The sequence below is a fragment of the Rhinolophus sinicus genome, linkage group LG02, assembly GCF_036562045.2.
Source record: "Rhinolophus sinicus isolate RSC01 linkage group LG02, ASM3656204v1, whole genome shotgun sequence".
NCBI classification, from domain to species: domain Eukaryota; kingdom Metazoa; phylum Chordata; class Mammalia; order Chiroptera; family Rhinolophidae; genus Rhinolophus; species Rhinolophus sinicus.
Genome location: NC_133752.1, coordinates 161,197,546 through 161,224,865, shown reverse-complemented (window position 1 = coordinate 161,224,865; position 27,320 = coordinate 161,197,546). Strand labels below are relative to the sequence as shown.

Genomic DNA, 27,320 nt, shown 5'->3' with positions numbered 1-27,320 from the left:
ATTAATATAGTGTTCTTAAAGGTAGATGAATAATATCAGGTATGCGAGGCTTGGATATTTTTCTTTAAAACATAGTAAGTAAAAGTGTTACCACTTTGCCTTTGATTCCCACTGTGTCTTCAGGAAATATAGTCAAGAGAATATCTGTTCTACCTACCAAAATTCATGTATGTGCTTCATTCCTTTCTTTTTCATGGTTTGCATAGCTACTACCTCTCACTTCCTGGTCCCATGCTTACAGAGGGAGACAATTGAGTTGGAAATGCTTTGGAAAGAAGGATTTTTTTAATCCATTAGCCACATAAACTGGGACTCAAGAATCAGAAGGGAGGATTCGTTTCATCACATATGACTAAGTTTCTTAAGAATTTTCAGAGCATTTAAAGGAATATATCAATGAAAGGAAAGGGATATGAATTGATTACAGATTCTTGAGGACTTTCTCTCAAACATAATTAAGGTAGCACTCTAAGTAAACAAGCAGAGACACATACAACCACTGTACAAATATATTTATTATAGTATTATAGTAGCAAAAACTGGAACCAATCTAAATGTTCCACAGGGAAGGTTATATCATTACAGGCCTATCTCAAGAAACAAGAAAAATCCCCAAAAAACAACCTAACATTCCATATTAAAGAACTAGAAAAAGAATAACAAATGAAGCCCAAAGTCAGCAGAAGGAAGGAAATAATAAAAATTACAGCAGAGCTAAATGAAATAGAAAACAAAAAGACAATAGAAAAAATTAATGCAACAAAAAACTGGTTCTTTGAAAAGGCGAATAAAATTGGCAAACCCCTGGCTAAAATCACTAAGGAAAAAAAGAGAAAAGGTGAAAATAAGCAGAATCAGAAATGAAAGAAGAGAAGAAAATGGATACCACAGAAATACAGAGGATCATACAATAATACTATGAAGGACTATATGCCACCAAATTCAATAACCTAGAAGAAATGGACAAGTTCATGGAAATATGTAACCTTTGTAAACAGAATCATGAAGAACTAGAAAATCTAAATAGACCGATCAACAGTAATGAAATTGAAACAATCATCCAAAACCTCCCCAAAAGCAAAAGTCCAGTACCAAATGGCATCACTAGTGAATTCTACCAAACATTCAAAAATGATTTAATGCCATCCTTCTCAAATTCTCCCAGAAAACTGAAGAAGAGGCAATACATCCTAACTCATTTTGCGAGGGCAGCATTACCCAAATACCAAAACCTGGTAAGGATAACACAAGAAAAGAAAAATACAGACCAATATTTCTGATGAATACAGATGCAAAAATTCTAAGCAAAATATTAGCAGAAGACAACAATACATTGAAAAGATTATACATTATGAAAAAAATGGCTCAAGGATGGTTCAACATATGCAAATCAATCAGTGTGATAGATCACATAAACAAAATAAAGGATAAAAATCATATGATCATATTAATAGATGCAGAAAAAGCATTTGAAAAGATACAATTTATGATTAAAACACTTAATAAAATGGGTATAGAAGGAAAGTACCTCAACATAATAAAGGCCATATATGACAAACCCTCAGCTAATATCAGATTCAGTGATGAAAACTGAAAGCTTTTCCTCTAAGATCAGAAACAAGACAGGAATTACTCCCTCTCACAGCTGTTGTTCATCATAATAGTGGAAGTCCTTGCCAGAGCAATCAGGCAAGAGAAAGAAATAAAAGGCATCCAAATTGGGAATGAAGAAGTCAAATTGTCACTTTTTGCAGATGACATAATTCTTTATATAAAAAAACCCTAAACTACTAGAAATAATAAGCAAATACAGTAAAGTTGCAGGATACAAAATCAATGTACAAAAATCCATGCATTCCTATATACTAACAATGAAATTTCAGAAATAGAAATGAAAAACAAACAAACAATTCTTTCTCTAATTGCAACAAAAAGAATAAAATACCTAGGCATAAACTTAACAAAGGATGTGAAGGACCTATACACTTAAAACTACAAGATATTATTAAAAGAAATTGAAGAAGACACAAAGAAATGGAAAGATATTCTATGTCTATGGATTGGGAGAATCAACATAGTTAAAATGACCATTTACCCCAAAGCAGTATAAAGATTTAATGCAATCCCCATCAAATTCCTAATGGCATTTTTTAAAAGAAATAGAGCAAAAAAAATCATCAGATTTGTATGGAATCACAAAAGACCCCTTATGGTCAAAACAATCCTGAGAAATAAAGAACAAGGCCAGAGGTATCACTCCCCCAGACTTCAAATTGTACTACAAAGCAACAATAATCAAAACAGCATGGTATTGGCAAGAAAAAAAGACACAGAGACCAATGGAACAGAAATGATAACACAGAAATAAACCCACATATATGTGGGCAAATAATTTTCGACAAAGGAGACAAAAACATACAATGGAGAAAAGAAAGCCTCTTCAATAAGTGGTGCTGGGAAAATTGGAAAGCCACATGCAAAAGAATGAGACTAGACTGCTGTATGAGTATATATGTACCACATGTACAAAAATTAACTCAAAATGGATCAAAAACCTAAATATAAGACCGGAAACAATAAATTACATAGAAGAAAACATAGTAATAACCTAATGGGCCTTGGTCTTAGAGAGGGTTTTTTTTGTTTTTTTTTTGGTTTTTTTAATTTGACCTCAAAAGCAAGGAAAGTAAAAGCAAAAATAAATGAATGGGACTATAGCAATCTATAAAGCTTCTGCATAGCAAAAGAAACCGTTAACAAAACAAAAACACAGCCAACTGAATGGAAGAAGATATTTGCAAACAACACCTCTGATAAGGAGCTAATATCCAAAATATATAAAGAATTTATACACCTCAACAACAAAAGAAAAACAAAGACTCCAGTTAAAAAGTGGGCAGAGGACCTGAAAAGACACTTTCCTCAAGAAAATAAACAAATGGCCAACAGCTATTAGGGAAATGCAAATCAAAACCACAATGAGATACCACCTCACACCTTTTGGAATGACTATTATCAACAAGAAAAATAACAAGTGTTGGAGAGGTTGTGGGGAAAAACGAATCCTCATACACTGCTGGTGGGAATGTAAATTGGTACAGCCACTATGGAAAACAGTATGGAGGTTCCTCAAAAAATTAAAAATAGAATTACCATATGACCCAACGATCCCTCTTCTGGGTATCCACCAAAAAAAAAAAAAAATCCTAAAATATTTCTCTGTAAAGATATATGTATACCTATGTTCATTGTAGCATTATTCACAGTGGCCAAGACATGGGAACAACCAAAGTGTCCTTCAATGGATGATTGAATAAAGAAGATGTGGTACATGTATAATCATACAATGGAATATTGCACAACCATAAAAAAGATTAAATATTGCCGTTAGCAACAACTTGGATGGATCTTGAGATGATCATTCTAAGCAAAATAAGTCAGGCAGAAAAAGTCAACAACCATATGATTTTACTCATATGCGGGATATAAAATTGAAACCAACAACCAAACAAGACAAATAAGCCAACAAACAAAAACTCATAGACACAAAATAGTTTAGTGGTTACCAGAGGGTAAGAGGGGAGAAGCGGAGATAGAAGAGGGTAAAGATGGGACAACTATATGGTGATGAAGGAGATTTGACTTTGAATGGTGAACACACAATGCAATATACAAAAGATATATTATAGAATTGTACACTTGGAACCTGTATAATTTTATTAACCAATGTCACCCCAATAAATTTTTTTTAAAAAAAGAATGATTGTGAGGTCAGAATCTAAAAAATTGTTTATGGAGAGAGTACCAAAACTGGTTGGGCTTTTCCTATTAAGCTATAGTAATCAGATAAGAAAAGTGTTATAAAAATGTTGTGCTGGGTTTAGAATTCATCCTCTGAGAAGACCAGGCACAATTCATGATTTCCAACAAGGGCCTATCCTGTATGATGTCCCATAAAGTGGATTTATAAACAAAGGCAGAGCTTGGCAGGTTGAACTGGATATTTCAAGTCAACATTTCTGGGGAAATGTGAATTACTCAATAAGCCCTTAGTTGGCCCTGAGATCAATCAACCTTGAAATACCCTGGAGAGTTTTCTGTAATGAAACATGCAGGAACCCTGGACCCTCAATTCACAGAATTGATTTGGTTTAAGACAATAGAAGATAGTAACATTTTATGAAATAGTTTATTGAATCCTTTTGTAAGACTGTCACTGTTTGGTAGTTTCTAGAAGACGTTAGATAAATTAATCCTTAAGAGGAAAAATAATACATTTAAACAAATTAACTTGGAACCAAAAATAAAATAACTCTGAACCAAATAACACCTGCAAAGAAAAGGCCAACTATCTGATCTTGTTGAGTATTAAAAAACACACAACAGAAATATTAATTTCATTTTACATAAAAGTTCCTTGTTAATTTGTAGACTCCTTTATAAGAAAAAAAGAAAGAAAAGAAAAAGCATTGGTCTGTGCTACCCTGTGTCCCCAACATCTAAAAATGAATTTCCGATTAACATCAATGATTCTGTTAAATCTCTATATAAAGCAGAGGCAACTGGAAACAGAAGTTTGTATTTTAAATCCCCAAAGCCAGTTTTGTTCCATTACTATTTCTCATTTTTCCTAAGAAACTATCCCACAAAAAGCAAGAGGCTTCTATATACCTGGCACAATTAGTGAAAATATAATTTTGCCAAGAATTCAAATTTCCCATGATTAACAAACATACTGGGTTTTAGTTTGACAGTTACTCAAGTCAGATTAGTTGAAACATGTTCAACCTCTCCCCTATGGGCCATTTTGTTTCTTTCAAGAAAAAGGGAAAGAAGGGGAGAGGAGGGGAGGGAGGGAGGGAGGGAGGGAGGGAGGGAGGGAGGGAGGGAGGGAGGGAGGGAGGGAGGGAGAAAGAAGGAAGGAAAGAAGGAAGAAAAAAAGAAAAAGAAAAGGAAAATTGATTTAGTTCTGGGGATTTACTAAAAGTCACAGAAACAGAGACAATTTATTTTCTCAATCTCTTATTTTTCTTTGACAATACCATTCACTAGATAATTCAATCACTGGCATGATTTCACTTATCCAATTTCTTTCCTTCTTTTTAAATTGCTTCCAATCACATCGGTGTTTGTTTGTTTGTTTGTTTGTTTGTTTGTTTGTTAAAGCTTCAAATTGCCTTTACTGATTTCACTCAAAACTTCACCAAGCCACAGGATTCAACATGACTCTGGTACACATTCAGTTTTCAGTGTCTGGATCACACAGTATAATCAGAAACCTTGGGATGACCCAACACATACAAACACATACACATACACACCTAGCTGTCTGATTAGCAGCTTTTGAAAGTAGAGTATTGTAGCAGCAGAAAGGGTTTTTTTCTGGTGTTAGGAACCTACTGAGTGGCAGGCACATGCTAGGCATTTGACTTTCACTACCCTATTTAATCCTTACAAAACTGTGCTATGCCTTATTGCTACCTCACAATTGAGAAATGCATCCAAAAACGTTGATACCTAGCCAAGGAAGTGACAAAGCACAATTTCAATGCAGTTCTCTAATCCCCAAAGCCGGTGCTTTTCCCCACTGCCCTGCATTGCCTCACCTAGGATATTGCTGCTTCTAACCAAGGTGCTTATGCTCGCAGAACTCTGAAACTGGCCTTTGGTGTGGGAAGAAAGCATTGACAAGATGAAGAACTGAACATTCTGTCACCTCTAGCATTTATTACAGATCCTTATGTAAAATGAACTAAAATTTTGTTAAATGCAAAATTATTTTTAAGAATAGAATATCTGCAGAATCATTAGTGCTCTGAGCTCACAGAATGAGATAGTCACGTGATTAGCATTTTAGATAAATATGCAAACAGAGGCACTGAGGCCCCAAGAGATGAGTAACTTGCCCCAGTTACCCAGCTAGTAAATGGTAGAACGTGGATTCAAACTCTTACCTTTCTGACTCCAAAGAGCCTGCCTGAGAGCTTCCCAATTCACCAATGGTTTTCAGTCTGTGTGTATCCGACTCACTAGAGAGCTTGTACAAAGTACAGATGCGCAGCTTCAACTCAATACTACTGAGTCAGGATTTCCACAGTCAGGACATTTGGGTTTTATTTTTTGTTTTTGTAAACAACTTTCTATATGGCAGAGTTTGATAACCATGCTACTATACTATACTGCCTTATGGTCCTATAGAAATGGTCCTCACTAAGCAGTCAAAACGTCTAGGTTCATCCTTTATATTTTATTAACAAACTAGACAAATCCTAACATTTTGTAAATTTGTATGAATCTTTACATTGGGTATGATAGTTTTCTTTTCCCCTTTAATTTACATGCATTTATTTGTGTTGAATTGTCCTCAGATTACATCCTTTCTTAATAAGTCTTTCTTTTTTTGAGAGCTACCTTACACAACCCATTGATTTGCTTTCACTCAGCACTGTCAAATTCTGGTAAATGTGACAGGCTCTCTTTTGCTTTAGGACACCAGATATTTCACAAAGATTGCCCTTTAGTGTAAGGGACATTACCGTTTTGTTTTGTTTTTTTCTTTAACTTCAATAAAAATATTAAGCAAATTTTGGTGTGCTATTGGGACTAAATAACAGAGTTATATTTGAAGAGGAAAACTCAGTAAACTGCATGAAGATCAAAGGCTCTCCTGATTGTAACAGATACGATTACGTAACTTCAATGGTCCCCAGGAAATGGTGACCGAACCTCTTGTGGATACCTCCAAAGTGAGGTCATGTCATAGCAAGCTGATTGTAGTCCAAGGTCAGGACTCTACATTGTTTCAAAAACACAATGTAAATGTCACACCCCCAGCCCTTGCCCAATTCCTGCTAATAAAAATGCAGTCTTAGTGTCTGCCTACAGAAGTCATACCCAAGGAGTTTATTGAATCCAAAAAAAATTTTCTCTTTCTGGTTTTCTCATTCTGCTGAATTTTCTTACTTAGGATTTCTTGCCTCTGAGCTATAAGTAACTGTTGCCATAAACAGGATAGTCACTCATGTTGAAAAAAATTAAGAGAGAGAAATACTTGCCTGTGTAATGTCAAATCAGGGCTACACTCCCAAACTTCCCAAGGAAGATGTATAGTTTTGTTATGAGTTTGAAATGCTTAGATCACCTCCCAGCTGTTATCTTTCAGTAACCACAGAAATGTGTCCTGCTCCTGTCAAGAAAACCGTTTCATAAAATGGAAAAGCAGCAGCCCGTTTCCATAAAATGGAAAAACTCAGCGTGCGTTTTCATAAATGGCAAATAGTTATTCAACTCTTTACCTTCTCAGTGTTATGCCATGAAATAAAACATGTGAGAAGGCATAAGATAAACTCTCAGAATCCAAAATCATTTTGCTATGTTCTTTATGGGTGGGGCTTCAACGGCATTTTTGAAATTATAGTTTTTCTTCACTCATTTTTATTCCATCTATTTTTTCTTACTTATAATTAATGTCTCACATTAGCAAAAGAAACTTTCCGGAAAGCTGGTGTGTATTGAGCGGCTACATTTGCATCATTTCATTTGTCCTTAGGTCTTGTCACTATGACAAAGGACGAGGGCCTGCTCTGTGACATTCCAGTTCCCACTGGCAGCTAATACACAAGACCCAAGGGAACCCTCTGTGTATTCCTTTAGTAGCAGTTTTTGGCTGTCTTTCATCCTAATAATACAAAAGAGCTGGTAACCAAACAATTTCAGGAAACAAACTCCCATTCATGATTCTATTACTGTTCTTACAGTAATTAATTTCAACGTAATAAGCACAATTTGAGTCTTTTCAATGAACTGAGTGGTGTCACACATAAAGAGATGAACAAGAATCAAACTTTACAAACCAAAGGGGGAAATTTAAGGCCTGGCTTTCAAAATGGACATACATTTGCAGAGTCAGTGTTTCTCCAAGTATGGTAACTGAACTATTAGACCTATCTGTGGATTTTATTAAGAAATACAACTTCCTGGGTTATATACCAAAACTACCAAGTCAAGATCTCTGAGGGTGGAACTAGAAAATTATTTTTAACCAGTCCACAGATTATTCTGATGTCTACAGTTGGAAAACCACTGATATCCTTTATCTCCCTGGCAGTTATAAAGGGAAATGAATCATACAGATTTGATCATTAGCAACTATCTGTGTTAACCCTCCAACTAGAGACGTTCTCTTCTTCGGATCAGTTAAAATCAACTAGGGAACTTGATGTGAAATGCAAACTCCTGATTATGCCCCAGTAATTTCTTATTTTGTGAGTATGGGGTGGAGCCCAGAAATGTAGTGTGTGTGTGTGTGTGTGTGTGTGTGTGTGTGTGTGTGTGTACAGAAGGGACATAGCTGCCTCCTCTCTCTGGTAAGTAGCCCAAGGAGCTGGTCTAGATGTCACTGAGGTCAAGAACATAGGCTTAAGAATACAAACACCTCAGGATTAATTTATTTTATGCCCCTATTGGTGATGAAATCTTGTGCAAGAACCTAAATTCTGTGTGCCTCTGCTATCTAAACTTTAAAATAAAAATAACACCCAGCTCACAGGACTGGTAATTTGATTGATTGACTTTTAATAATATACACCCTCCCCCCATTTCTCCCACCCTCCAGCCCCCACCTATGGCAACGGCCAATCTGTTCTTTGTATCTATGAGGTTTTTTGTTTTGGGGTCTTTTTTTAGATTCCACATATAAGAAATCATAGCACCTCTTTCTCTGTCTGACTTATTTCACTGAGCATAATGTCCTTGAGGTCCATACATGTTGTCACAAATGCCAAGATTTCATTTGTTTTTTTTTGGCTCCATAATATATATATCCCACAATTTCCTTATCCATTCATCTAATGGATGGATGCCTAGGTTGTTTCTATGTCACGGCTAGTATAAATAATGCTGCAGTGAACATGGGGGTGCATATATCTTTTTGAGTTTGCATTTTGTTTTCTTCAGATAAATACCCAAAAGCAGAATTGCTGAATCATATGGTAGTTCTATTTTTTTATTTTTGAGGAACCTCAATATTGTTTCCCATAGTTGCTGCACCAATTTACAATCTCACCAGCAGGCTCTAGGATCGGCTTTTTCCCATACCCTTGCCAACACATGTTAGTTCTTGTCTTTTTGATAATAGCTATTTTAACAGCTGTGAGGTATATGGTATCTGTGGTTTTGATTTGCATTTCCCTGATGATTAGTGAGGTTGAGTATCTTTTCATGTGCCCATTGGCCATTAATATGTATGTCATCTTTCAAAAATGTCTATTCAGATCTCCTATCCAATTTTTAATCAGATTTATTATTATTATTATTATTATTTTATTGAGTTGTATGAGTTCTTTATATATTTCGGATATTAGCCTCTTTTCAAATATGTGCTTTGCAAACATTTTTTCCTATTCAGTATGTTGCCTTTTCATTTTGTTGATGGTTTCCTTTGCTAGTATGCAGAAGCTTTTTAGTATGATGTAGTCACACTTATTTATTTTTTCCTTTGTTGCTTTTGCTTTTGGTGTCAGATTCAAAAATCACTGCCAAGATCTCTGTCAAAGAGTTTACAACCTATGTTTCCTTCTAGTAGTTTTATGGTTTCCGATCTAACATTCAAGTCTTTAATCCATTTTGACTTAATTTTTGAGTATGATGTCAGATGGTGTTCCAGTTTCATTATTTACATGTGGCTGTCCAATTTTCCCAGCACAATTTACTGAACAGACTGTCCTTTCTCCATTGTATATTCCTGGCACCTTAGTTGTACATTAATTGACCATATATGCATGGATTTATTTCTAGGCTCTCTATTCTGTTCCATTGATTGATGTGTCTGGTATTTTATGCCAGTATGGGATTTTATGACAATACCATACTGTTTAACTACTATAGTTCTGTAATATAGTTTAAAATCAGGGGCATGATGCCTCCAGCTTTGTTCTTCTTTCTCAAGATTGCTTTGGTTATTCAGGGTTGTTTTGTGGTTTCATACAAATTTTAGGATTATTTGTTCTAGTTCTTTGAAAATTACTGTTGTAATTTTGATAGGGTTTGGATTGGATCTGTAGATTGCATTAGGTAGTATGGACATTTTAACAATATTTATTCTTCCAATCCATGAGCATGGAATTTCTTTTCGTTTATTTGTGTCCTCTTCAATTTCTTTCATGGGGTCCAGGAATATACATTTTTAATATGCATACTAGTGTTTCCAATGCAGTTCACTTGGTGTATAACACCTTGAAAAGCACCGATCTACTAGATGGCAGTTGGCTGTAATCTCTAGCACTCTATTTAGGATGCAGCAATATTTAAAGAGTGTTATTTTATTAACAATTGTAGCAGTGTGGTGAGATTCAGACAAGGCAAGTCATATGACTAGGCATGGTTAATTATAAAATGAGACCCACATTTAACACTGTGGTTTGAACTGATGCAGCCAATTCATTGATTAGTTTTGACTGACCATAATCAACTACTATCTTGATCAGAAAATTCAATTGGATTATTTTAAATTGCACTATGTTTCAACAAATATACCCTCTTATTTGAAATCATAAATCAATATACAGGCTATCAATTGACATTATTTCCTGAATTAGTAATTATCTCCTAAAATAGCATTACTGTAAATTGGTATCTTGGTGCTGTTCAATATTGCGCTGGTTGCCTAAAAGTACAATATAGCAGAACAGTATCTTCTGTCTTTTAAAGTCACAAAAAATGCAGAGGAAAAAGAAAATCCATATACGGCAGCGTACATCATATGTGAAGAACCCCATTGCTAGAAGGGAGGACTCTGAAATCATCTTCTACTTCTAGCTCTCGAGTAGCCAAAAGTCAGCACAGGCCAAAGTCAGTCTCCACAGAACCTTACATAATGTTGTTGTTTTTTTAAGTGAAATCTATCATGCAGATTCTTTTAAGGGTCTTCTACAACTTTAGTTATTTAAAAGGGGACAAATTGCACAAATTTTAGATAAATTTATCAAAAAATATCCAACGTATGTTTGTTGTGCAAGTAACATGAACTACAAGAAGAAGACATTTGACTGTGAGAGCACATATTGAGCATGCTATGATCCATCAAGATTAGAAGAGCTGTTTTTATGTTTCTGGAAGAGCTAGAATGACCTTTGTTGAAAACGCCCCTCAGACACTTTCACAACCTCATCAATCCCAGATGTCAAAAAAGCGTTGAGGATTGACCTAACTTCCAAATTACTTTTAGAATTGTAGTTAACACCCCACGGAAAAGGCTGGCCCTACAGTGCAGAAAAGTGGTAGCTCAGAGACAGAATGTATTACCTTGCCAAGAAAATATGTGAATTTAATTCCTTTCCCTAGCAACCTTCATCGAGTTCCCAGGATGGCCTCTGAACATGGTCTTGCTTGATACAAATGGGACATGATTTCTCTGATTACCTAAGATAACTTCTTATTACCCAATAAAAACCCTGGGGTAGGTAGGCCTCTAACGGAGAGTAGAAGCCCGCTACTACATAAGGATCAAGGAATAGATGAATACATTCTTTTGGGTTAAAAGGGAGAAGAGAACTGACTCTGCTACTATATTATGATTGAAACCCCAGATGAATTCTCTCTGCTCTTAACTTTTCTAAACATTTAAACTTACTCTCCTTTTCCTCACCGTTAGCATATCATACCAATATTAGAGTAAAATTCCATTTTATCAAAATAGGTTGGAACCACGATTATTTTATTAAAACTGTATTGCCTGAGAAAATGGAAAATGCTAATTTAATCTAAGAACTTCTATGTGGAAGCGAAAGTAGAGACTCTGGTCCAACTGAATAATTGTAATAAAAGCTAAAGTTGCCAGCGATCTTTCCTTTATCCATTATAAATTAGGATATTAAAAATGTCAATTAAAATTCCATAAAAAGTACATGAGCTACATGTAATTCTCTTACTAGACAATAACTTCCATTTACATTAGAATGAGATTATATAAAATTTGTATTTGTTGTACCCATTACAAATTTACTTAATTTGTTTCTAACTACATGTGTACTGCTAGGTCATTGTGTTAATCTGGGCCAGTTAAACAAATCGTTACAAATTTGTGCTAATGAGACATCCTTTGTAAAGGCTGGTAATTTTGCTGGTAATTTATAAAGGATGGTAATTTTACAGTGAAACAGTATTTCTCAGCACAAAATGGAAACAATCACCACGTGTAAACATGAAGCCACCTTGTAGGGAAAAACTGGATAGGGCAGAATATGGTTAACGTACTATCACTCTTTCACTGTGCAGGAAAAGTTCAGAATACACTTTTTACTGGTTATTGGAACTGACTTTTTCAAATGTTTATCAAACTAAGAGGAGCAGGGATTATACTAAACTGACTTTGAACTACATGAAATAAAGCAAATGGCTCTTGAGTAGATAGACGCCTCCTTCGAGTGACACTGCCGCTACAACTTGTTTTTGAGATGTATAATAAAACAAATCAGTGAGAAGACAAACGATGTGATGGTGACGGTGATCTTTGTATATTGATTTATATTTATGTTTTAGCTGTTTGAAAAAGTCAAAGACGTTTGTCCAAACGTGCATGAGAAGATCAGAGCTATTTATGCGGATCTCAATCAGAATGACTTAGCCATCAGCAAGGAGGACATGCAGGAGCTTCTCTCCTGCACAAACATTGTCTTCCACTGTGCCGCCACTGTACGCTTTGATGACCATCTGAGGTACAGTCCCATTTCCCTCTCGTGGCTTGTAGATATACATGTGTGTGCAAATTTCTTAATGGTTTCTGTATTCTTTTTATTTTAAAGATATACTGTCAATGAAAAAAAAAAAAAACAAATGAGTAAAACTTCTCCAACATCTCACCATCCAGAAATACTATTTAATACTGTGGCGAACATACATTCCAACTTTCCTTTATGCATCCATCATAAATGTGCTTCCAATTTAAAAAACAAACAAAAAGACAAACAAAAATAGGCATCCTATTAAGAATGATATTTTACAACCTACTCAATTTTATTTTTGGTATCTTCCATTGTCAGGCTATTTTATTATAATTTGTAATGACTGCATGACATTCCATTGTACATGTATATAATATATTCAAGCAGTTCAGTATTGGTGAGCATTTTGGGGATTTTTCTAATTTTTCACTCTTATAAACAACACTGCAATGAACATCTCTGTGCATACATTTTTTTTTCAAATACCTTTGGGTGCTTTCCATTGGGTAAATTCCCAGATGTGTAACTAAGATGTATCAGATGTACCCAAGTTATGACCAGTTTAAATTTTGTCACATAATGCTAAATAGCTTTCCAAAAAGATGCTATCAATTTATACTGTCTCTGTGCACATGAATCTCATTTCTGACACCCACAACAATACTGTATTATAATTCTTTAATTCTGTTTAACATTGTCAGTATGATAATGGAAATGGCATTGCATGTTTTGATTTTATTATTTTGATAATTAGCAAGGTTGAAGATGTTTACATATTGATTGGCATTTTATTTTTTTGTGAAATACCTATTCATGGTCTTTGACTTTTTTTCTCTTGAAATGTTTTTTTTATTATAAATGTTAAGATCTCTTGAAAGATTTAGCAATTCTTTGTTTTTTTATAAGGCTCCAAATATTTTAACAGTTTGTCATTTGTCCTCAACTCTGTTTTTATTATTTATGCAGTTATTCATAACTTCTTTTAGTATTTTTATTGTTCATTTTTATATTTAAATCTTTGACCCATTTAAAATTTATTTAGCTATAAAGAAGAATAGTCAGGAACATTCTATAAAAAGAGTGATGTAGGTGTAAATATAGAGTAACTTTTCTTTTATTTCTAACAGATGGTTATTTCTTAAACATTTATTAAATTACTTATTTTCACGCTTTATTTGAAAGGAAATTCTTGTAATATATTAAATTTCCATTTTTGAACTCTTTATTTTCATCCATTAACTAGGCTTTCTCTTTCAGTACCATAGGATTTTCATTACTGTAATTTTTATTTTATTAGGCAGGTATACACATATCATTCTCTTTTTATAGAATTTTCTTGACTATTCTCACCTGCTTATACTTCTTTCTTAAACTTAGAATAATTTTGCCAAGTTTTTAAAAGTGTTGGACATTTGATTAGATATGTATATTCCTTTAGAAAACTTAACATATTTAAAACATTAGTTCTTCATATGCAAGAACAATCTATGTCTTTTTATTTATTCAATTTTTTCTGTTATGATACTTAATGAAGTTTTATCAATTCTTAATATAGAACCTATTCATTTATTATTAATTTGATATATTTTTTAAATGCTCAGTTTTGAATGTGTGCCTTTCTTCCATTGTGTTCCCTAACTGTTGTTTCTGTACAGGAAAGCTAATGACTCACATAACTTTTATAAGTGGATGTCTTACTGAATTATCGTCCATCCCAGATTTTTCAGCTGCTTCCGTTTGTTTTCCAGATATACAATTATATAATCTGATACTGATTTTTGTGCCTGCCTTTACAATATTTATATCTGTTAATTTTATTTTTCTTTCTAATTACAAGACTGGAACTTCAGAGCAATGTTAAGTAGCAGTAGTGATGGTAGAAATCTTTCTTGGCCCTGACTTTAAAAGCAGTGCTCCTAACTCTTCACCATGAAGCATGGTACAAGCTACCTGCATTTCCTTCTTAATTTTCTCTAGACATGCCGTGCAACTGAACGTCACTGCCACCCAGCAGCTCTTGCTCATGGCCAGTCAGATGCCAAAGCTCGAAGCCTTCATACATATTTCTACTGCCTTTTCAAATTGTAACTTGAAGCACATCGATGAAGTCATCTATCCATGCCCTGTGGAGCCCAAAAAAATCATCGACTCCATGGAGTAAGTGGGGTTAAATGAGGGGGTGAAGGAATGAGCACATTGTTGTTCTCTTTGATTCTGTGTATTCATTCACTAATGAGGTAACAAAGTGGAACACTCTTGAAACAAAGGGCTTCGAATGGTGCTCGCTTTAGCTACCCTGTCCCTGCAATTCCCTCCATCCCCAAGTGGGGTATACAGTGCTTGAGGACAGGAGAGGACAGGGATAGAAAAATCCCACAGAAACGTCCACGACTGCATGAGGTCCATGGGGATATTTTACATAGAAGTGGTTTCCCACTGAATGAACTCAGCATTATCACTAAAGGAAGTATAACATGTCGTGTAAAATGCTCAGAAGAAAGCTTTTGGAGTCAGACTGACAAGGGTTCAAGTTTACTTAGGCTCTGCAGTTTACTTGCTTTGTGACCTTGAACAAGTTCCTCGGCTTCTCTGAGTTTCAGTTCCTTCCCTTGTAAAATGAGACTAATAGTAGTGCCCATCTTATAGTTGTGATGATAAATTGAGTTATATAAAGCAATTATTACAGTGCTAAGGAGAGCTTAATAGCAGTTAATCAAAAGGTTAGTAAAGAAGAACTAACAGAGAAGAAGAAGACCTGTTTGGCTGAGATACACTCTCCTTTCTGTCCTATTGTGCAGGAAAAAAGCGTCTAGCATTTTTTTCTTCTCGCCAACTGACAGGAACCACTTTCATCTTAGGACATGGCCCAAGTCTCAGAATATATATGTTTCTGTTTTTCGCTTCTTTGTTCTTCTGTTCCATTTACCAAATGTACCTTGTTTACTTGTTTTTAATAAACTATGCATTAAAATTATTACAACAGCGGAAGGAGACTACTTCACAGTGAATTTGTTAGATTTGAATGTCATATAATCCGTATTTCCATTTAAGATATACTCTTCAAAATGAAACTTTCGCTACATCAAGAGTTCATTCCCTTCAGGGCAGACATTTTTATCTCATACAGCTTTGAGAATAGATATTTTTACCTGTCATTAAAAAATATCCAGGACAAAGAAGAATGAAAGTCATCTAAAGGACCTGGAGGTTATACTTAAAATTGCTAATAAAGCATGATTTGCTTAACTGGTAAAAGGAGACTTTCAGAGTCCAGAGTTTGTCAGGATAGATGGAGAAAAGAAAAGGACTCTGATGCCCAAAGTCAGAGAAGGAAAGTCAATATCTAAAGCCTCGGAGCATTTTCAGGATGGAATTGATTTGTTTGTCAGTTAGCTGCCCCTGAAACGTATTGTCTCGCAGTAAACATGGTGTTTTTGTGTTGATATACCCAGGAAAGGGACAGACTTCCTTTGATTCCAGAGCCTGCCGCTGAGATTCCTTACACTCACTCCACTACTGACCCCTCTGACACCTGACAGATCACAGCACGATTTGAGGGAGGACAGGAGTCTCTGAGAATTCACCAGAAAAAAGAGGTAGAAAATACAGATTCACTTCACCCATAGTGAGAGGTGTCTGAGGTACTCCATACCACTTCCTCCATCCCAAACTGTCCAGACCCTCCATACCCTGAGATTTCAAAGAAGAATGGACACATCTTCCAGAGGAGGAGTTGATTTATCTTTAAGTATTTAGCACTTTCCATACTCCCCATTATATAAAGGCAAGTAATTGCTACATGGTTTATGACCTAACTGTCATTGACACTTGTATAAAATTTGTGTCTGTCATTTATTGCTCTCCAAGGAGAATAGTTACTTTAAAAAATGTAAAGCCAAACAGAAGGAGGGATGACATTATACTTTGTCTCAACAGAATACATTTTGAATGCAATTAAGGAACTTAAGTGTTTTTTTTTAAAGCAGGGAGACGTCATAACCACCATTTATTAATTCAGAATTTTATATTCAGGACCACCTATAAATTCAGAATTAATTCAGAATTTTACATGGAGAGACCTCATCTCTCTCAGCCGTCCCCTTACGTTGGTGCTGCTGTCACACTGAGGTAATTACTCCTCTCTCTCCTGTGGTCTGCCTTTGATTATCATGGTTGTGTTCCTAAAGACAACTTCCACCTCTGCTTCGCACAGCAAAGCTCTCCCCTGGAATCCCTCAGGCGCAGGTGGGCCATAGTACCCGATGCTCATTCTAAAATCTGGTTTGCTTATCTCTAGTCTCCATTAGACAATGAGCTTCTCAAAGGAAGGGAACTTGTCTTGCTCCTTCTTGCTCTCTCATGCCAGCACATAGTAGGGACTCAAATATTTGCTGATTGAATGAAAAGTCATTGATAGCACTAGGTGATCATTGTTCATACTGTTCTGGCTGGGCAGGGGAGGGAATGTTGTTTGTTTTGACAAAAGCAAGGATAGATGACAGACTTCCATAGCAAGCTGATATTATGGGATATTAAGTCTTAACGCATAAAATAGCTTATGCTGATATATCATTCCTGTTTCATTGCCATTTTTTCTTCTTGAACTTCAAATAAAACCTATGTGCTTGGTTTTGAATAACATGTTGAATAGAGTCAAGCAACCTATTACCAACAACACCATTGTTCAAAAGTGTTTCAACAACTCCTCTATTAGATGAGATTTTCTGAAGTTGTAGAATCACAAATCACATTAAAGTTCTTCTGAATAAATATTAATCCACCTAAATCCAGGTTTAGTTGCTTTGTTTTAAGATATATTTATTGTCTGACTTCTTCTCTGTTGTAATTGGCCTAAGATTAAAATAAAATTATTTTCCAAGATTTTTAGGCTTCTATTTCCTTGGAAATTTTTATTAACAAAAACCCCATATGTTCTAGTAGCTATCCCTGTTCTTAGCATTCCAGTGGCCCTCATTTTTTAAAAGGAGCCAGAAATTAGACAACAAGATGATCTTAAAGCTGTATTCTGGGCTTTGTGACCTCATGAAAATCACCCATGTGGAGATGTTCATTAACTGGATGGGGGAATCATTTCACAATATATACGTATACCAAATCGTCACACTATTCACTTTAAATAGCTTACAATTTTATCTTAGTAAATATACCTGAAATAAAAAATATACCTGAAAGCAAATATACCTAAAAAAAGAAGAAGAAAATAAAAAAAGAATATCACCCATTTTACCAAGAAAAGTAAAATGAACTTTTCTTTTTCCAGAAAACAAGTTTAATTTGAATTCCAGTTCTGGGAAATGAAAGAGAATTTGCACTTTTTGCCAGGAACTTTCCCAATTGCAGAGGCCCAAGTGTTGTTAAGAAAGGGAAAGGGACTGTGAACTTAAACCAGACACCCACCATCCCTGCCCCATCCTTTCAGCCCACCTCATTTTCTGTCCATCCCACAGCCCAAGACTGCCAGGCCTCAGCTCACTTTCCTTCAGCCCATATTTAAAAACGTCCAGAATTATGATGGTCCGGAACCCAAGCAATAAAATTTGATTGTGTTAGTATAAAAACTGTAGCATAAACACATTTTAATAACTTAAATTAGGAGTTAATGCTTTTAATTGGTATGACAAGAATGGCCATTAATCGATGTTAAGCAACTAATTTTCCTAGCTCTTATACCTGCAGTTGTCTTTTGCCCCCCCCCATCCCAACTATCACAGACATTTTACCATGTAATTGTGTCAGAATACTTACTCATCTCTGCCTTTAAATTTCTAGCTTGTACATAGTTGGTGATATTTACCTTTAGAAACTCATGTGCATAAATGGATCAGGGATTGCCAGTAAAATTCCGCATTTTCAGAATAACAGTTTAAGTGTATTTATTTTTTTAAATGCATCTAACTGACCAGGAAAGATAGGGTTTCAGGGCTGGTGCTTTCCATATTTTTCAGGCCAAGGTAACTTCTCTTAGGGAAGCCAGTGTAGATGGAAAGGGGTTATGCATGTGTATAAAAATCTGAAATAACAAGAGTTAGGAACTAGAAAAGTGTTACATAGTCGCTGCTTTAACATACTCAATCTAGTAAATATGCATTAAGAAGGGAAAGATGACTATGAATCACTATTGAGCAACTACTGTGAGCAAAGACACGTTCAGACATTTAATTCCTTAACATAGTATTGTAGGGCTGATATTATCACGGCTCTACTATAATATTAAAGGAACAAAAGCTTGGAGAGGCTAAGGAACTCTTTGGAAGTCTCTCAGCTAGTAAGTCACAGAAACACAATTTCCTCCATAGCCACATGATCTGGCCGCGTGGTCATGGTTTTTCCAATTTACCACATACTTGACAGTGCCAGAGATTAAAAGATGTTTCTTTAAGATATAGATTGTGCTCTCACGGAGGTCACAATCTAACATGAGTGGAGCAGGGTAGAATAATATGTGTAGTGTGGTGGAGGAAATGGGATGTATTGTTGGATGGAATTGGAGGGAGTAGGAAGACTACAGCGACAGGCAATCATAGATTAATTTGGCATAAAGACAGGAGTGGGAGATCTACTTGGACAAGCAGGCACTGTGGATAGGTGAAATAGGTGCACATGCTACGCAGAGCTAGTGAAGCAAGAATACCTGGGGCATGTTTGGGATACAGCTGTGAAGTCCATTTTGGCAGCACATATGCTGTGCAGAGGGGAGTTATTAGAGATCAAGCTGGGAAGATGGGCTGGAGCCATACTGTGGCGGTTGTGAGCACCACACAGAGGGTTGTACTTAACTCTGCAGGCAGTATGCATCCACTGAAGGAGGGCCGTGTGTAGGGGGGTTGGCGGGGGAAGCAGGGGTGTTTTAGTCAGTTGTTTGCTTTATTTTGTTTCAATAAAGGAAAAACTTTGATAAAAGTGAGTTTTAGGAACATTACTATGGAGGGGGGATGTAGATTAACATGGGGAGTAGCCAGAGACAGAAGAGCCACTAGGAAGAAAAAACCAACAGGACATAGCCACTGCTTTGCATATGGGCCTTGCACATATCTAGTCAGCTACCAGATTAGAATATGTGTATTGTCACAATACACTTTTCCAATACCAGGAATTTAATTCTTTTAAAGTTCAATTCTACTGAGACTTTTCCTCCAAGGAGAACAATGCCTTCTTGAGAGCTAATCTCAATTTATTCAAGTCTTAATAACTTATATTTGTGAAGTGGAGTTCTTCTAAATTAGTAATTCCCCCATTCGAATCACTAGGGCTTGTTAAAAATACAGATTATCAGGCTATCAACCTAAAGACTGAATTAGTAGTTCTGAAATGGTACCTTACACCCATCCAGGAATAAAACTCCAGAGAGGCCTCAGATATCTTATTTATGAGCTGGCAAACTTGGAAACTAGTGTTTTAAAGTGCTTTTTCATTTAGCAGTTTTCATTTGAAGTGGGGTGCATTTGTATTCCAATAATCAGCCTCTTAGCCTCTTTTCCCCATTCTCCTCACCTTCTGTTGTCTTTCAATTTCTAGATGCTTTAATTGAATAAAAAGTTCCTGATAGATTTGTACCTACTAAAATTCACACTTTTGAAGCTACCAAGTCAGAAGAAGACACAGCTAATCTGCCATGTGAAAAGGTGTTTCTTTTTTTCTCGCTCATCATTTGATTTGATTTCATTTTTGTATTAGTTTCAGGTGTACAAAACAACATAATGATTAGACATTTACACCCCTCACAAAGTGATAATACCCGCAAGTTTCCTACCCCTCTGACACCATCTATAGCTGCTACAGTACCATTGACTATATTCCCTATGCTGTACTTTACATCCCATGACTAGATATATTTTTTAAATTATAGTTGACAGTATTATTTTATATTAGTTTCAGGTGTACAGCATAGTGGTTAGGCATTTATATAATTTATGTCGTGATCCCCCTGATAAGTCTAGTACCCATCTGACACTATACGTAGTTTTTCTTGATCACGAGCAGTCTGCTGTGGCCAGAGAGCCGCCGGTAGAGAATGAGACGCAGGCAAGATGAAAGCTGCCCGCAGCTGACAATGGCATCCTAATAACGGCCCTTTGGAAAATATGAAAGGAGGTCGAATGTGGGAAAGTAGTTTTCTTGGTGCTGAAAATGACATTGTTAACACTAAGACAGTTTACCCATTCTAGGGGAAAGCAAAAAGCTAATTTTAGCGTTTGTGCTTTTACTTTCAAGATTGTATAGTCTCAAGGTGGCATCTAAGTAGTTGACAATTTAAAATTCTATGTACTTTTAATATTACCAGGCTTTAAATACAAATCAGAATAGGGATAGATTGTTTCTTAAACAAACGGAATAATTTTCATGTTGTCAGGCCATTGGAGGCCAGAATAAGTGCCCAATAAAAGTCTGGAGGAAAATACAGAGGTCAGTTCACCACAAGCATTAGGCTCAGGTACACATTTCTTCTCCCTAATAAAAGTTTAAATGTACTCTGAAGCCAGTTAAGTTTACTCGGAAGCCAACCCTGCCAAATTGAAGTGGGTCAACATCCACCCTTTCAGCTTCTCAACACGTTTCACCACAGCCACGGGATACTTGAACTTCCAATTTTATTTCGTCCTTTCTTCCTTTCACACAGTCTCCCTGCAGCCTCACCTCTTGCTGACTTCACCCATTCCTTCCTGTCATTGTCCAGTTCAGCTTCTCAAAACCCAATACAGAATATAAATTGGCCAATCAAGACTGTCATATGGGAAAGTACCCACTGACTGAATAAAATAAAAATAGCTGGTTCCTGCGAGAGGAAAAGTGACTGGACACCGAGATAAAAAACAAAGAACCATAATCGCTGCTGTCCTGGACTCATGGTAAAGTGGAGAAACAGACACATGAGCAAGTACCTATGGCATGATAATTGCAATAATCAAGGGATGGACGTGATCCAGATGAGAGAAGGAGAGAGCTAATGTTACCGTGAGGCAGTGCATCCAGCACTTACTCTCCAGAAAGCTTTTCCTGATACACCAGTAGACTTGCCCTGCTTGTTGAATAAGAAAATTAGGAGGAAAATTCCTCGTTATTTAATTTGGTAAACACGTAAATTATGAAATTATTAATGATATTAGGAGGTTGATTCAGTAAGTTTAAAACCAAAATGCGAGTAATATTTAGAGGAAATTGTAGGTGTGTGTGCCACCCCACACCCCCCCAGCACATGCATACACACTCTTTTATTTTCTGAATCCTTTAATAACTGTTTGGTTCTTTTGAATCAGTTTAAGTAGACGTTTAGAATATGGGAACTAGGGGATCAAAACATCTTGAGTACACCCAAGGCCATTGGGTTAATTTGAGAAATGTACTTTGGTTTATATGGTATCTTTTTTCACGCTAACTTATTTACTGTTCTAAAAACAAACTGAGAACAAACCCCAGCAGCAAATCAAAGTTTGGTAAAGAAGAGCATGAACTGATTACAGATCCTAAAAAGGGCATCACTGTAACGAATGAGTGTGCATGCGTGTCAGACTCATCTCTGAGAACTCAGGAGGTGGCTGCACGTCGCAGGCGATGGTCTCTTTGGCTGTATTAGAAAAGATATTTTAAAACCACCTATTACCTGTGTACATATATGTTCCCTGGTTGTTTTAATGTGCCTTAGGTTTACTGGTTTATTTTGTTTTACCAAATAATTTTAAGTGCAGTTGTGAATATTCCTGTGTGTCCTCGTGGTAACCTGAACATTTAGATGTTTATATAATTATAATAATTACAAAGATATCATTATTGCCATTTTACACAAGTAAAAATGGAGGCAACAAGAAGCCAATACACTAGAATACAAGTGGAGCTCTGAATAGTGGCGGCAAACCATCTACAGAATATTACAACTTCTTTTGCATATGTGTTCTTAGAAACCTATGAAACCAATATTTTTAAGACGCTAACTCTTCCAACTTGATAAAGCCTCTAAGTATCATCCTTTCTGTGCTCAACACCTGTCAGCGACAGCAACTGGTACCAGCCATGTGACATATAATCCTAGTGCATTACTAGGGTCTGATGTTCACTTAGATTTTTTTTCTCTGCAGCCTTATTGAAATAAATTAGGCTGTATGTCTTCTGACCAGGTTGTTGTAACCTGCATGTTTTTGCAAGTGAAAGAAAATGGTCTTATGTTAATTAATCTACTGTTGACCCACAAATAAGATGAGGTAAAGGTAATGTTATTCTAAAGACAGAGAGGTGCCTGCAGCATCCCACTCTCCTCCCAAATCTCAAGTGGCCATATACCACTACTTGGAGGAGCTTGTATTTTTCTAAGTACTTGGGATTGTTTTTAATTCTAGGAACTTCTCAATCTTTCCCTATTCAATTTAAATCAAAAGGCATTTGGCTATCTAGAAAACACGCAGCACTAGTGGCAGCAAAGAGAAAACTCAAATTATAGACAGTGTTCAGGTTGCACGTTAAAATCAAAGGAGAGTTATTAAAATGGAGAGTGATTAAAATTGTGCTGCTGAATAAGTCGTGGCATGAGCACATCTTAAATGCTTAACAAATTGTCATGGGAGCAAAGTGGTCACAACTAAGATTTTTCTACCCTCAGAATAGTATGACTGAGCTCTGTCCTATAAGAAAGGAATACAGATATCAACTCTATTGATTATAAAATCCCTCTAGCCCATATAGGTAGCCTAATTTTTTTCAAACTATATTATATCAAAACTTTAACCAGCTAGATCTGCCAGATAAGAGAAACACTAAATATTTAATTGACAGTAATTGTATTTATTGCTCTCTTCAAAAGTACAGATAGACTTTGGGATTTTCAAAATGGTTCTGACATCTCTAATGAAAAGATGGTCTGTCAGTTGTTAATAATACATGTGTTCTTGTAAGTAGAGGTATTCAATAATAATTCTATTAAAACAGCTTCAGAGTATTATAATGACGCCGCTTGACACACTATTAATAGTTATGAGAGCACATCAGACTTCCCTAGAAATAATTACCAAGTTATTAGCATAGACTCAAAACAGACCTTCAAAACACATTTCATATGTGATTTGCTAAAGCAGATTGTAAGCTGTCAGATGTAGTTCTTTTGTTTGTTGATGGAGTTTTCAAAATTAAAAGCTGAAATTTGCAAGATTGGTGCATTAGGTTTTAACTGGACAACATGGAATGAGTGGCACTGCCACAGAAGCACCTTGGATGAGAGACTCTAAACTACATGCACACAGCACCTAACATGCTCCTGGGCTCACGAATGTGTTCAATGAATGTGTACTTATGACCTTTTGGAGAGCAAGTAATTTAAGATAATTAGCGACTATATGTAATAAAGTAGTAGACTGAAAAGCTGTTACATTTATCTGGGTGGGAAGAAGTAGGATTCTACTGGTAAGATTCGGCTAACAATGGAGAGTGAAGAGCTCATCCAACATGTGTGATTTGGCCAGGTACACACTCATCCCTAGCATCCCGTCACTACTCTGAATTCCAGAACTCAAGCTAGAAAAAGTGGGAGTTTTGTTTGATTATCTGTATCTCACAGTTTTTCTTTGGTCTGTTGTCTAACATACGCTGCTAGAATTCTATTTTACATTGACTACTTTCAGGTGGTTAGACGATGCTATCATTGATGAGATCACACCCAAGCTGATTGGGGATCGGCCCAACACTTACACCTACACCAAGGCCTTGGGAGAGATGGTGGTGCAGCAGGAGAGCAGGAACCTAAACATTGCCATCGTAAGGCCCTCCATTGTTGGAGCAACCTGGCAGGAGCCTTTCCCAGTAAGCGCATTCACATGAATTCTTTGCTTCCAAGTTGCATCCTTCTAGTCCAATTACTTTCTGATGTCTTTTCTCACTCGCTGTCTCTCTCTTCTCAGGATGTATAGCTGAGTGCAGGAAATCAAACACGAACCCATTATATTAGGGCAAATTCCACGTTTGGTTCAGGATTTATCCATCATAAGTCTCCTCTGGGATTTACACCAGCTGTTCTAGAGTTGGGTGGAGATCTTAAACTAGCTTCTCATTAACTGTGGTCTTAAAACATACATGGGAGATAGTTTAATGTCTTGCCTTTCCCATTATAGTTTAAATATACCAAAATGCTCTTGATGGCAACTGCCAGGGTAAACAGGAATCATAAAGTTCACAGAAGGGTCTCAGTTTAGGAATACGTAATAATTTTTGTCTCTATATACTCCTTTATCCTTTTCAAAGTATTTGGAATTACACCATCTTCTTTGAAGCAATTCTGTGAAGTTTTAGGACCAGATAAATTCAAGCTCCATCACTTACTGAAAGTGCAGCCTTTTGACTTGCCGCATCTGTAAACCTGGGTTATTACCACCCACTTTGGAGAATTGACCAAATGAGACAATGTACGAGGAGTATGTAGCACAGTACCTGGTCCCTAGTAAAAGTTTCAACATATAATCCTTTCATCTTCTCCCTCCTCTCCCATGTTACACTCACATGTTCACGTTTACAGATTAAAAAAAATAAAAGACATAATAAAGTCAGCTGACTTGCTTAGGGTGTAGGAGAAAAACTCAAAAAGACATTTTCCTGTAACTGCTCCTAAACATAATCTTTCCTCTAACATACCTAAGCAAGCTAATACAAATATATAGAGAGATAGTATTGGTGCTATGACTCCTAAAATTCTCAAGAACTGGATAATTCCCGGAAATCATGTTTCAAATGTTCCCCTGAGGAGACAAAATCAGGCCCCAGGTGGAGAAAAATAATGGTTGATGAATTGTTAAGCAGATTATGATAGTAATACAAGGTCTAATTTAGCCCCTAAGATGTCATTAAACCAACTCGAAACCATCCATGACTCCTGCTGGCAGAATTTTAATTTTTGCACAAATAAAGTGCAGAAATATCCAGTACTTTGCCATTGACCTTTGTTTGTGATCTGAAATACTGCATTAGACAGTTGTATTGACTGGTGTCTCAGTGCCCTTGTTTGAAATTTATTAATATTAGACTGCAGATGTTCCAGTTGTAAGGTACTACAATTTTCTGACGTGTAATCAATATAGATCTCCTCTTTCTCTTCTTTTTTTTTAGGGTTGGGTTGACAACCTAAATGGACCTAGTGGGCTCATTATTGCGGTATGTATGATAATGTGGAAATAACTCCTTGAAATGTAGTGGAGGGATAGTAAGAAAATGCTTAGTGTTGTCTCAGCTTCATTGATCCAAAACCATAAATGTTAGTTTACTAACTACAATTGAAGCAACTTTTCTTAATTTTGCTGATTGGAAAATAGAGGCAGGATGAAACTACTTTTATTTGTGGGTTTTATTATCAGAAAAACAGAGGTACTGTGATATCAATTACTATTTAGGAATTTTATTTTTGGAAAATCTTTGAGCATGGAGGAAAATGTCTGCACTTCCCTATAGTTACCACAAGATGGGGGTGTTTCCTACTTCTTGCTGCGAGTTGAGGGATGCAATAAAAATCATACTAAATTCTTGATTCTAAAACACATACAAGAGTTTATGTGTGTATGTATAGAGACTTTATATATACACATATATAAAACACATAAATAACTAGTTATTAACATATACCAGGGGTACCAAAAATGTATACATATTTTAAGATGACATCTCTTAAAATGGGTATACATATTTTTGGCAGCCTCTGTATATATGAAAGAGAACTACCAATTGGAATAAATTTTTCAAATATAGAAGTTGATATAGGAAATGCTTTTCAACAATAAACCTCTCACAGAGGAGGAGAAACGTCAATGATTCCTCTAGGTAAGAGGCCCTTTGCGCGCATCTCCCTGCAGTCAAGATCTATCCGGTCTGAGCTGTGGTGCTTCACAGGTCACACTAAAGCGTTTTAGGACCAGACCACAGCTCTACTCTTTAGGACAATGAAAAGGAATTCAATTTTCTAACTGACCTGAACTCTTACTAGAACTCTTGTGCTTCAAACTCTGCCTCTGCTCTTATCAGAGCTAGGTCCGACATGAACTAAAATACAAATATAAGACAGTGAATTATGACTACTTGTCAAAGATAGTAAAAATGAACTTCTTTCTGATTTCTTTTTCTTTTTTCTAGCAGCTTCTCTTTTTGTTCTCTATCGGCCTTCAGCTCTTGCTTCTATAAGGCTTAGCTGAGGGTGAGCATTTGGTAATTTAGAACATAATTATTTTAACATGACACTAGAGTGTGTTTCATCACATTGTTTACAAAGCTGCACACTTATTCAAATTTTCTAAAATTTTCCAAAATTGTATAAAATTTTCTTATGTCCAAAGGAAAGGGAATCAGTTACAAGAAAACAGAAATCAGGAACATACAAAAGTGCTAAATGCTGCAAACCAATGTTGGAAGTATGGAGGGTATAAATAATCAATTGCTTCATAAAATCAATAAACAACTTTTTATTTATTAACTGACATTTATCTGTTGGCATGACTTATTTATTAATGTGAATAACTCCCGATTCTTGCATCTACGTAACATCAGTGATCTGTGAGGTGAACTAAGATACTGAACGAAAAGTAAATAATGGTGGCCTTTTCCCAAGTAATAACAAAGTTGTTA

The 27,320-nt window shown here is 36.0% G+C and overlaps 1 protein-coding gene across 2 annotated transcripts in view; it reads left to right on the top strand.

Moving 5' to 3' along the window:
* Window positions 1-27,320, top strand: part of FAR2 (fatty acyl-CoA reductase 2) — a 135,276-nt gene that overhangs the window by 84,601 nt on the left and 23,355 nt on the right. For both annotated transcript variants that reach the window (XM_074325862.1, XM_019737199.2), the window contains 4 exons: window positions 12,538-12,713; window positions 14,697-14,876; window positions 24,344-24,521; window positions 25,818-25,862. In XM_074325862.1, the coding sequence (XP_074181963.1) occupies window positions 12,538-12,713; window positions 14,697-14,876; window positions 24,344-24,521; window positions 25,818-25,862 (579 nt within the window). The remainder of the gene's footprint in view (window positions 1-12,537; window positions 12,714-14,696; window positions 14,877-24,343; window positions 24,522-25,817; window positions 25,863-27,320) is intronic.